Consider the following 22431-nt stretch of genomic DNA (forward strand, 5'->3'; position numbering starts at 1 on the left):
AGTGAATGATGAAAGGTTATACTAGTGTAAGATGAGGTGTATCAGATTGTCACGTGGATGATGTCATCAGTGATGTCATTTGAGATGTCATTAGGGATGTCACTGACCATGTCATAAATGATGCAATATGTGACATCATCAGCAGTGCATTGCGGGCGTGCGAGTTATAGTTAGCAGAACTAACTATAATGGAGGAATTTCTATGGTTTTGTACGATTGAAATGGCCAGCTAACTATAACACCCCTGAAACCTATGGTTTTTTTTCTGTGCATTTCTAAGGTTTTTTTAAATGCTAGTTTCTAACTATAACATCTCTGAAACCTATGGTTTTTTCAGTGAATTTCAAAGCTTTTTTAAATGCTAATTTCTAACTATAACGCCTCTGAAGCCTATGGTTTTTTTCTGTGAATTTCAAAGCTTTTTTAAATGCTCATTTTTAAGTGTGATAGTAGTTATACCTATTTTTTTGTACTGATTTTGTACAGTTTTTTAACTGTTTATTTATAAATATTTTATTCATTAAATAACATTATATATTTTTCTGAAAATTGCAACATTTTTTTTAAAAAAACATTCAAACTGAAATATTGATTAATTTTTTTGTTTTCATTCTTTATTTTAATATATTTATATTATTTTCTTTAAAAGTCGCGCACTCAAAGCGTACACATCACGGTGAGTGCGCGGATTCTAACCGCCATTTTATAAAAGCTGTGAAGGATCCGCGTACGGTGTGCGACGGCTGCATGTTTTTCAGTTACATCATATACATTTAATATTACGTGATGTGCGCGATTGGTATGCGACCAGTCCGCGACTCCTGCTCCCGGGCATTCGCGACACATGCGCATTACGGTACGAGATGCTTGCGCGGTGTCGAGTCCCGCGTGACGTCATATACATGCTTGGGCGCGCTGGGTAAAATGATATGTATGTGTCTTTAATATACATATTAGGGCAAGAGATTATCTAAGATATTCATAAAAATTATATATTTGTACTTATAATAAACTTATATTATTTTTAAATATATTTTCGCGAAGTTGGGTGCATGCATCGTGAGCGCAGAGAACCAGGTCAGCAGAGCTGCTGTAGAGCCAGAGAAACCAGGTCAGCAGGCCGTTGTAGAGCCAGAAAACCAGGTCCGCAGAGCTGCTCTAGAGCCTAAGAAGCAGGTCAGCAGAGATGCTCTAGAACCAGAGACCCAGGTCAGCAGAGCTGCTCTAGATCCAGAGACCCAGGTCAGCAGAGCTGCTCTAGAGCCAGAGACCCAGGTCAGCAGAGCTGCTGTAGAGCCAGAGAAACCAGGTCAGCAGAGCTGCTGTAGAGCCATAGAACCGGGTCAGCAGAGCTGCTTTAGAGCCAGAGAACCAGGTCAGCAGAGCTGTTGTAGAGCCAGAGAACCAGGTCAGCAGAGCTGCTCTAGAGCTAGAGAACCAGGCCAGCAGAGCTGCTTTAGAGCCAGAGAACCAGGTCAGCAGAGCTGCTTTAGAGCCAGAAAACCAGGTCAGCAGAGCTGCTCTAGAGCCAGAGAACCAAGTCAGCAGAGCTGCTTTAGAGCCAGAGAACCAGGTCAGCAGAGCTGCTTTAGAGCCAGAGAACCAGGTCAGCAGAGCTGTTGTAGAGCCAGAGAACCAGGTCAGCAGAGCTGCTGTAGAGCCAGAGAAACCAGGTCAGTAGAGCTGCTTTAGAGGGAGAGAGCCAGGTCAGCAGAGCTGCTCTAGAGGGAGAGAACCAGCTCAGCAGAGCTGCTCTAGAGCCAGAGAACCATGTCAGCAGAACTGCTTTAGAGCCATAGAACCGGGTCAGCAGAGCAGTTGTAGAGCCAGAGAACCAGATCAGCAGAGCTGCTCTGTAGCCTAAGAACTAGGTCAGCAGAGCAGCTCTAGAGCCAGAGAACCAGGTCAGCAGACCTGCTGTAGACCCAGAGAAACCAGGTCAGCAGAGCCGCTTTAGAGGGAGAGAACCAGGTCAGCAGAGCTGCTTTAGAGCCAGAGAACCAGGTCAGCAGAGCTGCTCTAGCTGACACTGACTGACTGACACTGACTGACTGACACTGACTAACTGACAGTGACTGACACTGACTGACTGACACTGATTGACTGACACTGATTGACTGACACTGACTGACTGACACTGACTGACTGACACTGACTGACTGACTGACACTGACTGACACTGATGATTCACTGACACTGACTGACACTGATGATTCACTGACACTGATTGACTGACACTGACTGACACTGATGATTCACTGACACTGATTGACACTGATTGACTGACACTGATTGACTGACACTGACTGACTGACACTGACTCACTGACACTGACTGACACTGACTGACTGACACTGACTGACACTGATGATTCACTGACACTGACTGACACTGATGATTCACTGACACTGACTGACACTGATTGACTGACACTGATTGACTGACACTGATTGACACTGATTGACTGACACTGATTGACACTGACTGACTGACACTGACTGACACAGACTGACACTGACTACTCTCTACTACTCTACTACTCACTCTCTACTACTCTCTACTACTCACTCTACTACTCTACTACTCTCTACTACTCACTCTCTACTACTCTCTCTACTACTCTCTAGTAATCACTCTACTACTCTCTACTACTCACTCTCTACTACTCTACTACTCACTCTACTACTCTTTACTACTCTCTCTACTACTCATTCTCTCCTACTCACTCTACTACTCTCTACCACTCACTCCCTACTGCTCTCTACTACTCACTCTCTACTCTCACTCTCTACTACTCACTCTACTACTCACTCTACTACTCTCTACTACTCTCTCTACTACTCACTCTACTACTCTCTACTACTCTCTCTCTGCTACTCACTCTCTACTATTCTCTCTCTGCTACTCACTCTCTACTATTCTCTCTCTGCTACTCACTCTCTACTATTCTCTCTCTGCTACTCACTCTCTACTACTCACTCTCCACTACTCACTCTCTACTACTCGCTCTCTACTACTCTCTCGCTTCTACTCACTCTACTACTCCCTACTACTCTCTCTACTACTCACTCTCTACTACTCGCTCTCTACTACTCTCTACTACTCACTCTCTTCTACTCACTCTACTACTCCCTACTACTCTCTCTACTACTCTCTACTACTCTCTCTAGCACTCACTGTCTACTACTCTCTACTACTCACTCTACTACTCTCTACTTCTCTCTACCACTCACTCTCTACTACTCACTCTCTACTACTCACTCTCTACTACTCACTCTACTACTCACTCTACTACTCTCTACTACTCACTCTACTACTCTCTACTACTCACTCTCCTACCCTCTACTAATCACTCTCTGCTACTCTCTCTACTACTCTCTACTACTTACTCTCTACTCTGTATTACTCATCCTCTACTCTCTACCTCTCTACACCTCTCTCTCTACTACTCTCTACCTCTCTACCTCTACACCTCTACCTCTCTCTACCTCTCTCTACACGCACACATATGCACATATATATATATACATATGCATTTATATATATGTATGTGTATATATTTATATACATACATATATAAACATATATATAATCTGCATATCTATATACATACAAATATAAATGCATACATATACATATACATATATGCATACATATGCATGTTATGTACATGAAAGTTTGAAAAACACTAATAAAAGCAAAGCTAAAAACCCACCTAATTACAAACAGAATTGCTTTAACTTGAACGAGGGCGAGACCTTTTGCATTTTCAATGCTTGTTTACTTTGGTTCCATCAAGAAGGCGTTCAGATGTGTCACACATTTGCCATAAATTCTGAATGTTAGCACTCTAGTTGCTCATTAGATCACTGTAGTAAAGCTGCTGCTCACCAGGGAAGTCTGCTGCTGGTATTCAAAGTGCATGTTTCAGTCTGCATGTCAGAATTTTAATGAAATAGAAGAGGATTTGAGAAGTCTCTCAAAATGTGCCCTAATTTTTCTTTTCGTTCTGCAGCACTAATCATACTTTCTATGGCAAAATGAACCCCCTCATTTTGTTCCTTTTTAAATTAAATGTTTTAAGAGTTACCACTTTATTCCAATCAAGATGGCTTCAGGTGTGCCATACGTTTGTCATAAACAGGACTGTTAGCTCTCTAGTTGTTCTTTAGAACACTCTGGGAAGCTGCAGTAGAACACAAAGGAATCAACTGACAGTCTCTGCCCTTGTTGGATGTACATGTTTTACTGAGAATGTCAGACTTCATTCTCACATGACTGAGAAAGATAATGTGAATTTACAGAAAACATGCCCTCAGTTTAGCTTATAGATCACCTTCCAAACATCTGTGGGAAAAGCATGAGAAAATAGTTTTCTCTCGAACATGATTCATGATATCCCAGCAGAAGGCTTTTTCACATGGTAAAATCACCTTAGAACACACCACAATTCCTATAATGAGTATGGTAACATCAACAAATGATTTATAATGTAACTAAAGTCTTAAAACCTTCTATTAACTGCAATGCTTTTTAATGAGGTGCTATCATGTATATTGGTCCCAAGATGGCTGCCAACACTTCTTGGATGAAGTGCTGACAGCCAATCAGATCTCACGATGAGATGTGTGGTTAGGCTCCGCCCAGATATATCTATGATTTTACTTTTGATTTTCTCAGCAACTACTGAACGGATTTACACCATTTAACCAAAAGGCACGAGTGTGAACCAAGGGCTACCTCTTTGCCGAATTTCGTGTAATTCCGTTCAGCAGGTCGGGCTGCAGCTGCGATTAACGGTTCCTATGGAAAATTGCATAGGGAAAACACGTTTTGGGACCCCCCTTTTTTCTCAGCCCCTGCTGGACGAATCACGCCGAGACTTTCAGGATAGGAGCGGACTGGAGTGCCCCACCAGTTTTGAACATTTCGCGAAGATTCGTCAACCGGCGCCAAAGTTATTCCAAATAGAATGTTGCAGATTTCCTATGGATAATAGGTCCTAACTATAACTACCTACTGGCGACCACCAGTAGGTAATATATGTTATGTTATGTTATGTTATTTATTTGTTAAAGCGCAAACAGCTGCCCCAGCAACGGAGCGTCCCGGCGCTGACCTAACCAGTACCTGAGGGGAGGGGGGACCAACAGAGGAATTAGATGACAGAGAAGAGATGGGTTTTGAGTTCCTTTCGGAAAGCGATCAGATTGGTTTGGGTACGGATGTGCAGAGGTAGGGAGTTCCATAGCTTAGCCCCTAAGACTTTGAAGGAACGACCACCCTGTCTGCAGAGCTTAGTTCGGGGGACCATCACGAGGTGTTGTCCCAATGAGCGCAAGTTGCGCTGGGGCGTGTATGGTACCAGAAGCGGGCGCAGGAGTTCAGGACAATCAGAGTTGAGAATTTTAAATGCCATGGTCAGGGTTTTAAAGTGGATCCGAGATTCAATTGGCAGCCAGTGCAAATTACGGATGGTGGCTCTGGCAGAGCACCTACGTGGGAGACCAACCACTGCTCTGGCGGCCGAGTTCTGGATACGTTGCAGTCTTGCTAGTACAGCTTTGTTTGCCCCCAAGAGTAAGACATTGGCATAATCCAGCCGGGCAAGAATCATAGATTGTATGATGAGTTGGCGGGTTTTGGAGTCAAAGAATCCAAGTATGGGGTTGAGGCTCCTCATGAGACCCACACACGTAGCTGCCACTTTCTTCGTGTGGGACTGAAAGCTAAGTGAGGGGTCGAGCCAGACACCTAGGTTTTTGACGACATCTTTTGGCACGGGGGTGGGGCCAAGCACAGAGGGCCACCAATGATGGTTCCAAAGGGTAGGGTTTTTTCCCAGGAGGAGGACCTCCGTTTTCCCGGCATTTAGCTGCAAGCAGTTGAGTGTCATCCACCTAGCGACTGCTGCGAGGCCATCTCTGAATTTGGTTGCCGAAGGTGATGGACCTTCTGAGAGTGTGATGACCAGCTGTGTGTCGTCAGCGTACGACACCAGCGTAAGGTCCCACTCTTTTGCCACCACTGCGAGAGGCTGAACGTATAGATTAAATAGGGATGGGCTAAGCGCCGACCCCTGGGGGACCCCTTGCCCGATGGAGTGGGGTTGAGAGATGTAGGGTGGGGCTGAAACTTGAAAGGACCTGTCTTTTAAGAAGGACTGGAACCATTCAAGGGCTAATTCGCCAATCCCAATGGCCTCAAGTCGTTTCAGCAAGATGTTGTGTGAGACCGTGTCAAAGGCCGCGCTGAGATCCAACAGGATCAGCGCGGCACTTTGACCGGCGTCTAGGATACCTCGAAGGTGCTCCGTAGTGGTCAGCAGAGCCGACTCAGTGCTGTGACCTGGCCTGAAGCCGTTTTGGGAAGGGTCCAGGACATGGTTTTGCTGCATGTGATGGGATAGTATTTTGTTGACATGAGCTTCAGCCAGTTTTGACGTCCAGGGGAGCAGTGAAATAGGCCGGAAATTTTCTGGTTTATTGGGGTCCAATGTGGGTTTTTTGATGATGGGTGAAACCCAAGCAGATTTCCAACAGGTGGGGACCACCGCTGAGGAAAAGGAGAGATTGAGTAGTTTGGCAAGCGGGGGGAGGAAGAAGTCAAGTGATTCCAAGAATTTGGACGGTCGCATGGGGTCTGCTGGGGAACCAGACTTGACCTGTCTACATAGTTTAGAAAGGTCGTCGAGGGATATGTCGGGTATTCTTAGCAGTTTTGATGTCTCTGCCGTCGGATACATGCATACATACACACAGCCTGAATTACCGCGTTTTGGAGGAAGCAGCATGGAAGTGCTAGTCCGGCAAGCCCCCAGATTAAGCCCCGGGATGAGTTAGTAGAGGCGAAGGCATTGTGGGAGACGTAGACTCGGTGGGGGGAAGTTTTCTGATTTTCAGCTCAGGGATGGTGTTTCTCCATGCCTACGAATGCTTCACTCAGTAGACCGAGGGAGGTCTGGTGACTGAGCACCTTAGAAGCATATGCTTTATTGGTGAGAAATGCTGAGTTTATCAATCTTGGAGTAAGGATCTGCCACGCAAGTTAAGTTATTTTACATTGAGCTGTTTATCAAGCTGGAGATTTCTCTAGTTGGATACCCACACAGAGATGAGGACGTTGCTTCCTAGGACCTATTATGTAAGCTGATTCCATGCTGAACATATTTTGATCAAATGTTGTTTTATTTTCGCGACCTGTGTGCAGCATAGAAATAAAGACACTGGATATTCCCGACACTCACAGACTTGCAATGTTTAAATAGTTCAGCACATTATATTTTTAATTACGATCTTTTTGTGCCATACCTAATGTTGGAATAATGATGATGCTGCACTGTAGCATTACGGGAGTAGTAGTCCTACTGGATTCTTTAAATAATGGTGTGGTATTTGAAACGCTCTAATGACCGTTAACTGTACTCGTGTGGTATGAGCAGCACTGTCACATTTTGGAAAACCCTGCATGAACTTTCAACTTTGTTATTTAGCCAGAGCGGATTTCACTCCTTTGACGGAGTTGCGATAAAATCTTGTTGTTCAGCACATGCGATGCAAGCAGAGCAAGGAATCAGTTTAGGCATTTCACATCTTCACTCTTTTTGGTAACATAAGCAGCCCGTGTATTATGTCAGTGCAACTTTTTTTTTTTTAACACAAACTTTATTGGGTTTTTCCATGTTTACAATTACATATTTTGTAGCATTGTCAATACAACAGTTTTTATAATGCGGCCCACACTTCAAGCGTTCTAGTTTTCTGTCTGGTCATACAGATACTCAATCTCTATTACAGTGCACTCAGCCCTATATCTCCAAACGCTTGCTTTATGCATGCATCCTTCCCGCAGGGGCTATATCCTACAATTACAAGTGAGATGTGCTTATACCCATTAAACCCAATAGAACTCCACTTGGATCCCACCCCTCCCCCCTCAGTTAGCTAACTGGGAACATTCTTGGAAGCTGCTCAGGCATACAGCAAAGTACACTATTGTATATGAGATATTTAACACCAGGGCAGGTCGCACAATACAACTTGCTACATTACATTCTAGATATATACGTGAATTGCAGTCATCCCCTCTTTCCCTGTAACCTACTGGTTAGAGGGTTAGCCCAATAATGTACTGCAACAGCATGTATGACAATTTGAGATATCTATGTTACTTCGACCGCTGAATCTTCCGTCCCCTGAGTGGGCCCATCCCACGCTTTGAAGGCCTCACATATATCCCATTCTATCGCTATAGGTACCTTCCTCTGTCCACGCTGGCCCACCCTGCATATCGCAGCGCTTTCAGCTAGGCTCCACTTCACTACTTTCATCTTCCACAATTCTATTTTTGGTGGCCACGTTGCCTTCCACCTCCTAGTTATAAGCCTCTTTGCTAGTATTAACGCAAGACTAGCAAAGGAGCCTGCACCTTATAACCCCTGGGCTTTGGATACACTCCTAATACACAACTCTTTGCCGTATTCCAGGTCTGCCCGCCAACCACGTCTGCTAGTATTTGCGCTATCTGCGTCCAGTAGTGTGAGAATGCTGGGCATGCCCATAACATATGCATCGTCCTCTGTACATCTCGGGCATTTCGATAGTGCTGTAGGGAACACTTTACGGATTCTATGAGGGGTTAGATATGCCCTGTGCATGATTAAGTATTGAATGAATTTAAATTGTGCATTACGTGACACTTCTTTCGGGTATGCCAGCAGTGTCGTCCACTCTCTATCCGACAGTTCAATTTCCATGTCTGATTCCCACTTATGGCGCAAGGCTCCCAACGAAGAATCCTGCATTTCTTTAACGCCCGCGTACAGATGCCTGTGCTACCTGAGGTGGTTTGCGCTTAATCTCTATAGAAGATAAATAGAGAGTGTTTTTTAAACATGTACAAAGTTAATTTATACCTTATGCTTTGGTGCAATGCGATGTTTGTATTTTTATGGGACGGCACTGGTATGGGCAACAGAATGACAATTGGTGCACGGCGCCGTTATTATTGTTATAACCTTAAGAGGCCATACGGTGCTACTACATTATTAGATTTATGTGCACTAAATGCAATGTACCTTTTTGTATTAGTTGATGAACAGTATTTAGTTATTGAAACATGAGGTATTTTTACTATGTCTATGAAAGTGACACTATAAATAATTTGCGGAAAATGGCGCTTACCAGATTGATAAAGGCTGTTGCTACAGCCGAAACGCGTCTCTCCTGGTTGCTGGGTCGAGAGATGCCAGAGCATTAAAGAAGCCTTAATCCTGCAGTCCTCGTGTGTGTGCTCCTTTCCTTTGGGAGCAGGGGATATATATATATATATATATATATATATATATATATATATATATATATATCCCAAAGCAAACGCGTTTATTCCTCAACGCGATACAGGCCACACCATCCGTGTTAAACAAGATTCTTTATTCGAAAAGACAACAGGCATGACGCGTTTCGAGTCCCACGACTCTTAATCATATGCCGCTTGCTGTAGTCTCAGTGGGTTCGTTTGTTCAAATATAACGTAACTCCTAAAACATTGAGAAAGGACAACCGTCAATACTTCCAGTTTGTTAAAGGGGCAGTTCATTTACCAAATTCTATGTTATTTATAATAATCACTTTTTTCAAGGTGCAGCGAAAAATAAGTACAAATTTTCGTTTTAGGTTACATTTAACCCCCAAGTGGTATTCATTTCAATGTTATTTTCGTTGCATGATTCCATATAGTTTTTACTCGAAATTTAGGACTTCAATTCCCAGAGTACATTGTAACTGCCCGTTACATTCTTACTGGTTCTCAATGTCGATTTTGGCAAAACTGCACAATGTCTCACCGTGTACCAAGTGCAACACTTGCTTTAAAGGGACAGTTCCGATACTTGGTCACAGTGTTTCAAAGTCAAGTCCCGCTACCACTGAGTTTTTATACAGCTGTTATTTGATTTTCAAAATTCATTACCTCTAGCACGGAGTGCGTAGGAAAAATTCCTCATGCAAATCCTTGCTGCTTCCATGTTCATTCACTAGGTTTGTGGCGGGCCTCACACAATGGCCCTTCCATCAAAGACTTCGTTCCTGTCCAGTTACACAGCCGGAGGGCATTCCTTATATATATATAATCTACTGGCGGTCGCCAGTAGATAGTTATAGTTAGGACCGTGTTTCCATAGGAAATCCGCAACATTCTATTTGGAATAACTTTGGCGCCGGTTGACGAATCCTCGCGAATTTTTCAAAACTAATGGGGCGCTACGCTCCGCTCCTACCCTGAAAGTCTCGGGGGGATTCGTCAAGCGGGGGCTGAGAAAAAAGGGGGTCCCAAAACGCGTTTTCCCCATGCATTGTCCCATAGGACCTTTAGTCCGAGCTACAGCCCGAACGGCTGAACAGAATTACTTGAAATTGGGCAGAGAGGTAGTCCTCAGGTCAGGGATGTGCCTTTTGCAGGTCTGGTGTAAATCTGTTCAGTAGGTCCTGAGAAAATAGCATTTAAATCAATATATATATCTGTAAGCGCGCTCCGTGCGCTTACGGTAAGCTTACCGTACGCGTACGGTGCCGTGCGCGAGCTCAATTCTGATTGGTGGTTACATGACTGTAAACATTCGAATCGGTCGAAATCAGAAAGTATCGGCCGCCATTTTCTGTCTCTCGCACTGAAAAACAAAGGTTGATAACATGAAAAGGGGGCAACGAAGAGAGTTGCAGACCCCCTAGCGTTCGTCAGGGGGTTCACGAAGGACCAAAAAGTATGAAAAATAAATTTAATAATTAAAAAAAAAAATCGCGGAGTACACGTACGGTAAGCTTACCGTACGCGTACGGTAAAAAAAAATTACAAAAAAAAAAGAATTAACAATCACATTTAATATAGAAATCTAAGGACCCCCAAGGGAGAAAAAAACAATTGATATTTTGTAAAAAATGTCGAGGCGTGCACGGTACGAAATGCGCAACGTGGGCGCTCGGTGCCCACAGCCCACGCACGGTGCGCGCAAAAATTAAAAATAAATACATAACTTAGCATTTAAAAAACCGTACAAATTCACTGAAAAAACCATAGGTTTCACACACGTTATAGTTAGGAATTAGCATTTAAAAAACCTTGCAAATTCACTTAAAAAACCTGTCATGACCCGACACGCCGCCCCGCACCGCATCGGGACAGAGAACTCCATCGACCAGAATCCCAGGCGCCGGCCGGCAACCCGTGACCACCGGAAGCGCATATAGCGCGGTTCCTCCCAGGAGGTGGGGCCAATGATTCCGGTCATCGAGGCTGAGTGCTTGGTCTTGGACGCGATCCCCGCTTCCCGCCGGACTTGAGAATCAGGTACGATCTCCGCTTCCCGCATGACGGGAGAATCAGGTACCCTTCAAGACCTCCAAGCGTGTTGAAACGCCGCGAAGCACTCCACCCCAGCGGGCGCCGCCCGCGACGCCGAGGATTCATCTCCGCTTGGCTCTCTGCTCTGTCCCCGGGCAGCGAGCAAATCTCCACGCAAAGACTTTTTCCCTCTTGGTGACCAACCCCCGGCGCTCCTCCGCCCCAGGATTCCGGGCGTGACATCGAAGCGCCGGGTTTCCTCACCGGCTTCTCTTCAGGTTCCTCCGTGCCCGGAACGGGGGAGACCAGCCTTTGCTCCTAGCGCTCCTCCGCCCAGGGATTCCGGGCGTGACGTCGTAGCGCCAGGAACAGTAGTTGTTTGGCCAGAGACTTCTCCGTGTAGGAACGGAAGAAGTACTGAGTATTTCCAGCGCTCCTCCGCCCTCGGAGGCTCCGAGAGGCGTAGAGTGGTAGCGCCTACACCAGCTATTATTTAACCTTTCATGACACTTGGCTTCCCTTCCCGGCTACCCGTGACGTAACGAGGTAACCCCCCGACTAAGCACCTTCTTGCTTCTGCATCTGGTGTTACGCGGAGCCACATCGGAGGGAGGAAAGGAACCCAGGTGAGCCGAGGAACTCAGACCCAGGGTGGTGGCAGTGCCCTGAAGAACCGCATCGGGGTAACCTGTCTTCCTCTCCCTTTTCAGGTCTCCATCCCCGCGGTCCCTACCCTTCCTTCCCTCGCCCACCTGTCTTCCGAGTCCGAGGGTGTTATACATACGCCGGACTGGGGACGGATGGGAGGTGGACCCATACCTAGCATCAACGTCATTCAGAGGAGAGGATCTCAGGGCAGCATAACAGAATCATTGGCCCACGAATTTACCTCCTCCTGATTTCGTTGGTGTTGGTCATGGCCACCTTTAGACGACGTGTTAGCCGCGTTGGCCCAAGTGCAACTGGAGTTAGCGGCTTCCAGAGCAGACTCCGCAGCCTTACACTCACGCTTGGACCGCTTACAGCGCAACCCCTTTGACGCGGGTCCTTCCCCCCCCGGTCCCTATCCCCCCGGTAGTGGTGGAGATGCCCACACAAATACCCCTGGCCCCCCCTGAGCGGTTTCATGGGGACATACAGAAGGTGCAGGTCTTCCTGACACAGATACAGCTGCACTTTCACTGCAAGCCGAAACTATTCATCACGAATCAGGCCCGAGTGGCGTTCTTGATATCATACCTAACCGGAGAGGCAGCACAGTGGGCAGTTCCCCTAGTAAGGAGAGATGATGCCCTCCTCTACGACTGGGAGGCCTTCCGGCAGGAGTTCGAAAAGACCTTCGACCGCCGGGCCGACACCTTCTCCGCAGACCGTGATCTCCTTGACCTGCGTCAATCCAGCACGGACTACTTGGGGTACGTTAATAGCTTTCGACGGCTGGTGGCCGAAACCAACTGGCCGGAATCCAAGCAGACCGCTATCTTCTACCGCGGGTTGACGGAGGATCTAAAGGACGTCATCGCCCAAATCGACCCGCAACCAGTCACTTGCGCTGCCATGATAGAACTGGCGTCCTGGCTTGAATACCGGCTCCGAGAGAGGAAAGGGGAAAATAACCGAAAGGACAAGTACCCAGCGCAGCGGGAGACACCCCGGTCGTCGGAATCATCAGCGTCACGAGGTGACCCCATGGAGATCGGAACGTTGAGAGCGTCCCTGACCCTTACCGAGCGAGATCACCGACGGAAACAGGGCCTTTGCCTCTACTGCGGCAAGAAGGGCCATTTCTTGCGTGAATGTCCTGTGCGTCCGAAGGCCAATAGGCCTAAAGCTAGCCTAGCCACGGTCGGTATGGGGGAAACGGCGTCGGGAAACCTACGCGCTTGAAGGATCTGGGAAGGAAGCCTTCAAGCTGTCACTTCATTCCTTCCCTGGAAGCTGACGCCACTAGAGAACCCGACCACCTGTTTCTCACAGTACAGGTAACCCTTGACAAGAACCCCATGGCGGTGAGGGCCATGATCGATTCGGGAGCCAGGGCTGCTTTATGGACCGCACAGAAGCAGAACGGTTGAGGATTCCTCTGCGCACGAAACCCGTGCCCGAACTGGTGTATGCGGTAGACGGCAAGGAGCTGGAATCCGGTCCCATTCGACACATAACCCCGTTGTTATGGATCACCATAGGAAAAGACCATGGCGAATGGATTGCCCTAAACATCATCCATGTGCCACGATGCAAGCTCATCCTTGGGCTACCTTGGTTGAGGCGGCACGAGCCTTCCATCCACTGGTCCTCCAACTCGATCACTTTCGGATCCCCCTTTTGTCGGGCCCAGTGCCACCTACGGGGGGCCCCGAAAGAGGAAACAACAAGGAACTCCCAATACGTGGCCACTGCTGCAGAGAAGGAAGTGTCTCTCCCCGACTGCTATGCTCGGTATGCGACGGTCTTTGATAAAGTAAAGGCCTAGGAGCTGCCACCCCACCGGGATTATGACTGCCGTATCGACCTAGTTCCAGGAGCCGAACTTCCCTGCAGCCGAGTATACGCCCTAACGGGCCCGGAAACCAGCCACCTACGAGCCTACCTGGATGAGTATTTAAAACTGGGGTTCATTCGTCCCTCGAGCTCCCCCGCGGCTTCACCCCTGTTCTTTATTCCCAAGGCAAACGGCGAGCGTCGATGCTGTATCGATTACCGCTCGCTCAACGCCCAGACCGTCAAGAACCAATACCCCTTGCCTCTCATTCCGGTGCTCTTGGAGCAAGTACAGGGGGCGCGGATCTACACGAGGTTGGACCTCCGGGGAGCATACCATCTGGTAAGGATCCGCGCGGGCGACGAATGGAAGACCGCCTTTAAAACTCGGTTCGGCTTGTACGAATACATAGTGATGCCTTTTGGGCTGTGTAAAGCCCCGGCCGCGTTCCAATACTTCCTCAACGAAGTATAGAGGGAGTTTCTGGACCACTATGTCGTAGTTTACATCGACGACATCCTGATTTTTTCATCAAATCAGGAAGAACACGTCGGTCACGTCCAAAAGGTGTTGGCGGCCCTGGAAAGAAACCGACTGTTTTGCAAGCTCACCAAGTGTGAGTTCCATGTTACCACGGTGGAATTCCTTGGGGTCCTACTCACGCCAGAGGGGCAGGTCATGACGGAGCGCAAGGTGCAGGCGGTCGCCGAGTGGCCCCAGCCCACATCCGTGAAAGACATTCAAAGTTTCCTGGGTTTCTCGAACTTCTACAGGGGATTCATCCATCAGTTCTCGCACTTGGTAACACCACTCACCAAGCTCACGCGTAAAGGGACTCCCTTTATATGGTCCGCAGAAGCCCAGAGGGCGTTTGAACAACTGAAGAGAGCCTTCACCAGCGCTCCCATCTTGCGACATGCTGATCCTGAACTACCCTTTCTGGTCGAGGCGGACGCATCGGACGAAGCAGTCGGAGCAATTCTATCCCAACGACAACCTGACACGGGAGTGCTCCACCCGGTCACCTACATGTCCAAGAAACTGAGTCCCGCCGAACTCAACTACACCATCTCGGAGAAGGAGCTGCTCGCCATTCGGGAGGCGTTCCTGGAATGGCGACACTGGTTGATGGGGGCCCGACATCAGGTGACGGTGTACACGGACCATCGGAACCTTCAATTCCTACGATCGGCCCGCCACCTATCTCCCAGGCAACAGAGGTGGATGCTCTTCTTTGCGGAGTACCACTTCTTGGTCACCTATCGACCGGGAGCGCTCAACCGAAAAGCCGATGCCCTGTCCCGCCTGAATACCCAGGACCTTCCCAGGGGCACCCCCGAACAGTCCATAGTCCCGCCTGATCTGGTTATAGGTCACATCAAGACCGACTCCTTCTTACAGAAAGTGAAACAAGGGCTCCGCACCTTCGCCTGGACCACATGGTTGAAGAGCCATAAGGAATGGCGCCTCCACCAAGGTCTTCGCAAGATTGTTTTCTCCTGGTGTCACGACTAGCCCTGTGCGGGGCACATGGGAGGGACCAAGACCCTGGAAAGGGTGCTAAGACAATTCTGGTGGCCCTCCGTCAGACCGGACGTGTTGCAGTGGATCCAGCAGTGCACGATCTCTGCGCAAATGAAAACCGACCATCTGAGGAAGCAAGGGCTCCTGATGCCTCTCCCCACGCCGATGAACCCCTGGGAAAGAATCTCGATAGACTTCGTGGTGGGGCTGCCAAAAGACCAGGGATGCACCGCCATCCTCGTGGTGGTGGATTACCTCACCAAAATGGGCCACTTCATCGCCTGTAAACAAGTCCCGTCGGCCGGGGTGTTGGCGTCCCTCCTGTTGAGGCACGTGGTGCGGCTTCATGGACTCCCGTTAGGGATAGTGTCTGACCACGGCTCGCAGTTCACGGCCAGGTTCTGGAAGGTGTGGTGCGAACAGCTCGGCATCCGCTCTTCTTTCTCCACAAGCTTCCACCCACAGACGGATGGCCAAACCGAGCGTCTTAACCAGACACTTAAACAATACTTACGTTGTTATGTGGACCAGGCGGCGAACTCTTGGGTGGATTTGCTCTGGGTGGCGGAAGTGGCCTACAACAACACACAACACTCCGCTACACAACACACTCCCTTCTTCCTAGCCTCGGTTCATACCCTTCCTACTCCCTCGAGAGAGCTCGACCCTCCCCGATCTCCAGAGTCGGCTAGGTGCCATCCGCTCTGCTCTCCGACAAGCCCGGTCTCACCTTCAGGTTGCGAAAGGGAAGTATAAGGCCCAGGCCGACAAGCATCGTCGTCCCGCTCCAGTCTACCACAAGGGGGACAGAGTGTGGTTGTCCACCAAGAACATCCGATTCCGGAAGCCCAGCGTCTTCAACCCTAAGTACATTGGACCCTACCCTGTGGTGCGACACGTGAACCCGGTGGCGGTGCAGCTCCGGTTGCCTCCTCATCTGCGAATCCACCCGGTGTTTCACGTGTCTCTGCTCAAGCCTTCGCTGTGCCCCGTTCGGAGGGCTCCGGCTCCGGTGTGGGTCCACCAGGACCGGGAGTACGTTGTACGGCGTGTCCTGGATTCCAAGTGGGTGCGGGGATGGCTATGGTACCTCTTGGCCTGGAAAGGGTATGGCCCGGAGGAGGACTCCTGGGAACCGGCCTCTGCGGTTCATGCGGCTCGCCTGGTGGCGGCCTTCCACCGCCGCTCGCCCTCCCGGCCGGGGGGCCCCGGCGGTCGTGGGGACACCGGTGTGAGGGGGGGTGTGCTGTCATGACCCGACACGCCGCCCCGCACCGCATCGGGACAGAGAACTCCATCGACCAGAATCCCAGGCGCCGGCCGGCAACCCGTGACCACCGGAAGCGCATATAGCGCGGTTCCTCCCAGGAGGCGGGGCCAATGATTCCGGTCATCGAGGCTGAGTGCTTGGTCTTGGACGCGATCCCCGCTTCCCGCCGGACTTGAGAATCAGGTACGATCTCCGCTTCCCGCATGACGGGAGAATCAGGTACCCTTCAAGACCTCCAGGCGTAATGAAACGCCGCGAAGCACTCCACCCCAGCGATGTCATGAGTGATGTCACTGACCATGTCATGAGTGATGTAATATGTGACGTCATCAGCAGTGCATTGCGGGCGCGCGAGTTATAGTTAGCTGAACTAACTATAACGGGGTAATTTCAATGGTTTTGTATGAGAGAAATGTCCAACTATATAACGCACCTGAAACTTATGGTTTTTTCAGTGAATTTTTAAAGTTTTTTAAATGCTAATTCCTGACTATAACGTGCCTGAAACCTATGGTTTTTTCAGTGAATTTCAAAGGTTTTGTAAATGACAATTTTTAAATGTATTAATTGTTATATTGATTTTTTTGATACTGATTTCCTACATTTTTTTAAATTATTGATTTTTAGATATTTTATTTTTTAAATTGCATTATAATTACATTGTACATTACATTACAAAATATACTTTCTTAGAATGAATTACTTTAGTTTAAATACTTTGCAAATAGGCAATAGACTTTTAAGTACAGTAGTTACAGTTGTTGCAATGGGCAACACAATTTCAAACACAATGCACCATTGAGCTCAATGTGAATTTCTAGTTAAATGCAATTAGTTACTTTATGGATTACTTTTCGAACCACAGGACTGGATCCTAGATTCAGTCCTTGGACATCTCCTGTAAACAGTTGAGTAAAAGCGTTTTGGTTACAGTAGTGATTTTTAAGGAATATTATTGTATTTTAAAAGTTGACAGAGAAATAGTTTCACATAGAATCACCAATGTTATCCTATGGGAGGAAATTCACTTAGCAGGTAAGTAATGTTATCGTCACTTTTTCTTACTCAGTGGTGGATCCTGGATCCAGCACTGGTGCATCTCCTGTAAAGAGTTGAAAGAATGCGTTTACATCATACAGGCGATTTTTAAGGAATATTTTTAGTTTGTGAAAATAGACCCTTAGAAACTTTTCTGCTGAAAACCAGACAATGGATTCCTATGGAAGGAAATACAAGTTACTGGTAAGTGCGGTTAGAATTACTTTTCAGGGTCAGTGCTGGGCTAAAAGATGCAGCACTGAGGTCTCTCCTGATAACAGGTGAGTAAATCCGAATTTGTAGTTCTACTGATTTTATAGGAATTTTTTTAAGATCCTAAACTCGACACAGAAGAATTTTTAAGTGAAACCAGTCAATGTTACCCTATGGAAGGAAATTCACTTAACAGGTAAGTAGTGTGATCTTCACTTTTTCTTACTCAGTGGTGGATCCTGGATCCAGCACTGGTGCATCTCCTTTAAACAGTTGAAAGAATGTGTTTAAGTCATACATGCGATTTTTAAGGAATATTTTTAGTTTGTGAAAATAGACACTTAAACTTTTCTGCTGCAAACCAGACAATGGATTCCTGTGGAAGGAAATACAAGTTACTGGTAAGTACGGTTAGAATTGCTTTTCAGGATCAGTGCTGAGCTAAAAGATGCAGCACTGAGGTCTCTCCTGATAACAGGTGAGTAAATTGGAATTCGTAGTTCTGCTGATTTTATAGGAATATTTTAAAGTTCCAAAACTCCACACTTAGAACAGTTTTCCAAGTGAAACCAGTCAATGTTAGCCTATGGAAGGAAATTCAAGTTACTGGTAAGTATGGTTAGAATTACTTTTTAGGAACAGTACTAGGCTCAAAGATGCAGCACTGAGGTCTCTCCTGATAACAGGTAAAATCGGAATTCGTAGTACATCCAGTAAGCGCCACGGAGCTGCGTAGCAGAGAGATGTCAAAAGGGGCATGGCCTGCACCACCTCTCTGCAACGCAGCGCAGTGGCGCTTCCTGGAAGCACCTGGTGGGCTACTTGGCCCCCATGGTCCCTCAGGTTTGAAGTGGAATTTTTTCCCCAACTTAAAATGCGCCACAGGGCGTGTTTGCACACATCACGTCAGGCCCCGTCCCCTCCCTTCACCACTGTGTAAACGCGCCCTGTCACCGTTCTCAGTTGAGAGATTAAGTCCCCTTCAATCCTAAGGGTCCCTAGGGTCAAACTAGCCCACTAGGTACCTCCAGTAAGCGCCACAGAGCTGCGTTGCAGAGAGGTGTAAAAAGGGGCGTGGCCTCTGAACACCTGTCTGCAACGCAGCTCCCTGGCGCATACTGGAGATACCTGTTTGGTTATTTGGCCCTCAGGGACCCTCAGTATTGAAAGAGAATTAATTCCCCAACTTAAAACGCGCCACAGTGCGTGTTTGCACAGTGGTGAAGGAAGGGGGCGTGGCCTGAGGTGATATGTCTGCAAACACACCCTGTGGGTCCCTGGGGGGGCCAACTAGCCCACCAGTTACCTCCAGTGTGCGCCAGGAGGCTGCGTTGCAGAGAGGTGTTTAGAGGCCACGCCCCTTTTTACAACACTCTGCAACGCAGCTCTGTGGCACTTACTGGAGGTACCTGGTGGGCTAGTTGGCCCCCAGGGAGCCTCAGTATTGACAAGGAATTAATTCCCCCAACTTAAACCGCGCCACAGGGCGTGTTTGCACACATGTGAACTCAGGCCCCGCCCCCTCCCTCCATCACTGTGCAAACGCGCCCCGTGGCGCGTTTTAAGTTGGGGGATTAACTTCCCTTGAATACTGAGGGTCCCTGGTGTGCAACTAGCCCACCAGCTACCTCCAGTAAGCGCCACAGAGCTGCGTTGCAGAGAGGTGTAAAAAGGGGCGTGGCCTCAGAACACCTCTCTGCATCGAAGCTCCCTGGCGCATACTGGAGGTACCTGGTGGGCTAGTTGGCCCCCCGGGACCCCCAGTATTCAAGGGGAATTTGTTCCCCCTCTGCAAACGCACCAGGGGGCATGTTTGCAGAGTGGTGCAATGAGGGGGCGTGGCCTCCGTCCACGATCACGTTTTTTGTTGTTGTTTTTTTTAAGAAGGGGGGCTGTGTAGCCCCCCTTCTTTTTCAAATTTTTTGGCCCTGGGGACCCAATCCCCCAGGGCTTGCTCCCAAATTGTTTAAAAAAAAAAATAAATCAGGAAGGGGGCCGCGTGGCCCCCCTCCTGAGGCCATAATCTGCCCCGGGGACCCCATCTTCCAGGGCATGGGCCTTTTAAAAAAAAAAAAAAGGTTATTTGGAGGGGGGCTGCTTTGCCCCCCTCCTGTGGCCACTTATGGCCCCGGGAACCCCATCCCCCGGAGCCGGCCCTGTTTTATTTAAAAAAATAAAATAAATCATTTTAGGGAGGGGGGCCGCGTGGCCCCCCTCCCGGGCCACTAATAGCCCCCGGGGCTGGACCACTCCGTTGGGGACCGTGGGGTGGTCCCCAATCCCCCCACGGTCCCAGCCGGCTCCCTGCAACCTGCGGGAGCCGGCTTTGCTTTTCCACATGGGGAGCAGCTAACATGCTGCTCCCCATGTGGAAAAGCAATCTGCTTTGCTATTTGGAAGAGAGAGCAGGTTAAAACCTGCTTTCTCTTCCCAATAGCAAAGCAGCTTGCAATGACAGGGCGGGAGCCACGAGGCTCCTGCCCTGTCTTTGCAAACTACAGTGTCCCAGGGGTGGCCACCCCGGGACACTGCAGGAGGGCCCTGGGCCCCAGGGCCATCAAGGGCTCCAGGAGGGGGGCCGCGCGGCCCCCCTCCCACCTGTTTCAAAGCCCTGGGGGATAGTGGTCCCCGGGGCTGGGGGGTCCGCCACGGACCCCCCAATTTACATATTTAGAGTCCCGGGGAGGTGGCGGTCCCCGGGGCGTGTGGGGGGGGGCTTAAGCCCCCCACACAGGGTATATGTTTAAAAAATAAAGCCCCAGGGGGTGGCGGTCCCCGGGGTCGCGGGGGGGGCGTGAGCCCCCCTGCCATCCATTATTTTTATGGCCCCCCCAACGAATATTAAGAAGCCCCGGGGGCTGAGCGCGCAAATCTCGCCGATTTTATTTTTTTTATTTTTTTTTTTTTTCTTTTTTTTAATGCTTTTTTTTGCCCTGGGGGCCCTGAGCAGGCCTAGGGGTCAGGGTGTTTCTACCCTGCCCCCTTTTTGCGTTTTTCGCGTTTCTTTTGCTGATTTCTTGTGCCTCGGTTCTACAGAGGCACAAGATGGCTGCGAACACTTCCTGATTTGGAGTGTTGACAGCCAATTAGAATACAGCTCATGCACGGCAGGGTGCGCTTAGGCTGCGCTTAGAGTACGCGGATCCTCCGAGGCCATAGATATACATGTACTTTTTTCATCTGATGTGTCTTTGACCTTTGGACATAATACATTTTCTCTGTCTAGTTTACTCACTTTTTTCACAGCCCTTTGTATGGTTTTATTGCTGTATCCTCTTTCTTTAAATCTCTGCTGCATGATAGCTACCTCGCTGTTGAATCCTTCGTCACTGGTCTTATGGCTAAATATTATCTAACGTCCGCACCAACTGCCATGTAAGCAAAAAAGTCATTAAAAAATATAAAAAGAAAAAGAAGGCTGGGGTAACTGTGGTTCCTACATGACTATGGTTACTGGGAGTACTGGGAGTAGTGGTTGTTCGCTGGAACATCTGTCCACACCGGTGTGCTTAACATGTGATCAAGACCACGGCTGTGTTTGAAACACGTAGTTTTCTGCCAAAATAAAAACCTTACGTGGATTAGTGGGCTCGAGAGTCCTCTGTTCTAGGGATTTGTTGTATGTGATATTGTGGCGGCGGCGCCCGCCTTCGAGCCCCGACTCGCCAGAAAGGGCGTGCGTTGGCCGACCATTTTAAGCATATGAATATTTATATATATATAAATAAATATTATATTATTTTATAAAGCGCCTTGTTACACCGAACCCGCACTAAGACCAGGATCCAGCAGAGAGAGAACAAATTATGATGAGTTTGACATATAGGACATCGAGAGTAGTAATCAAGAAGAGCGGAAAAGCCAGGTTTTCAGTTTGCTTCTGAAGAGTTTCTCAGACGGTGCAGCTCTCAAATCATGGGGGAGAGAGTTCCAGATTTTAGAAGCCTGAAAGGAGAAGGAACAATGGCAGTGGTCAGAGTAGACTATATTTCACCCACCCACTATGTCTTGGTCATATTAGGTAATCCCTAAAAGCAGTGGTCCTACTGAGCATATCAACAAATATGCATTCTGAACCATGGAAATATTCAGGGCTGCTTTTTGTATCCCTATTGAAGGACTCATTATTCAAACAAAAATTGCTAAACAGATGTTTTGTTGGGAACCTTTGGGAAAACAAATTATTTTCTCGAAGATTATTACTTTAAAAGAATAATCAATCTTTTCTTAATGTTTCGGTATATTATATCTGATTTGATGAAGTTTTTTCAACAATTAATTTACCCCAATCCTATATGAAGTAAAAACAGGTGGTATTAGATATTTGTTGAGTGGTGTGTGTGAAAGTGACTTGTGCCCCTTGCGCTTCTTGATTTACTTCTGAAGCATGAAAGCGATCTAGTAAAAATTCTGTATTTCTGCTAACTTTACAGTCTGTGAATCCTTATATCGTGAAGCTGTCCATCGTCGACGATGAATCAACACTCAATGTAAGTACTGACTGAATAACTGCCTGTTTTTGTACTGTGCGCGTTGTATATATGTGCCATAACTATAACTAAGTGGC

General features: G+C 48.0%; 1 protein-coding gene across 2 annotated transcripts in view; it reads left to right on the forward strand.

Annotated features, from left to right (window-relative positions):
- The window catches only part of ARMH3 (armadillo like helical domain containing 3), a 772183-nt gene that overhangs the window by 238391 nt on the left and 511361 nt on the right, over positions 1-22431 (forward strand). For both annotated transcript variants that reach the window (XM_085606447.1, XM_085606449.1), the window contains one exon: positions 22298-22354. In XM_085606447.1, the coding sequence (XP_085462573.1) occupies positions 22298-22354 (57 nt within the window). The remainder of the gene's footprint in view (positions 1-22297; positions 22355-22431) is intronic.

Source organism: Triturus cristatus, chromosome 1_2 (assembly GCF_964204655.1).
Source record: "Triturus cristatus chromosome 1_2, aTriCri1.1, whole genome shotgun sequence".
Lineage (NCBI taxonomy): Eukaryota > Metazoa > Chordata > Amphibia > Caudata > Salamandridae > Triturus > Triturus cristatus.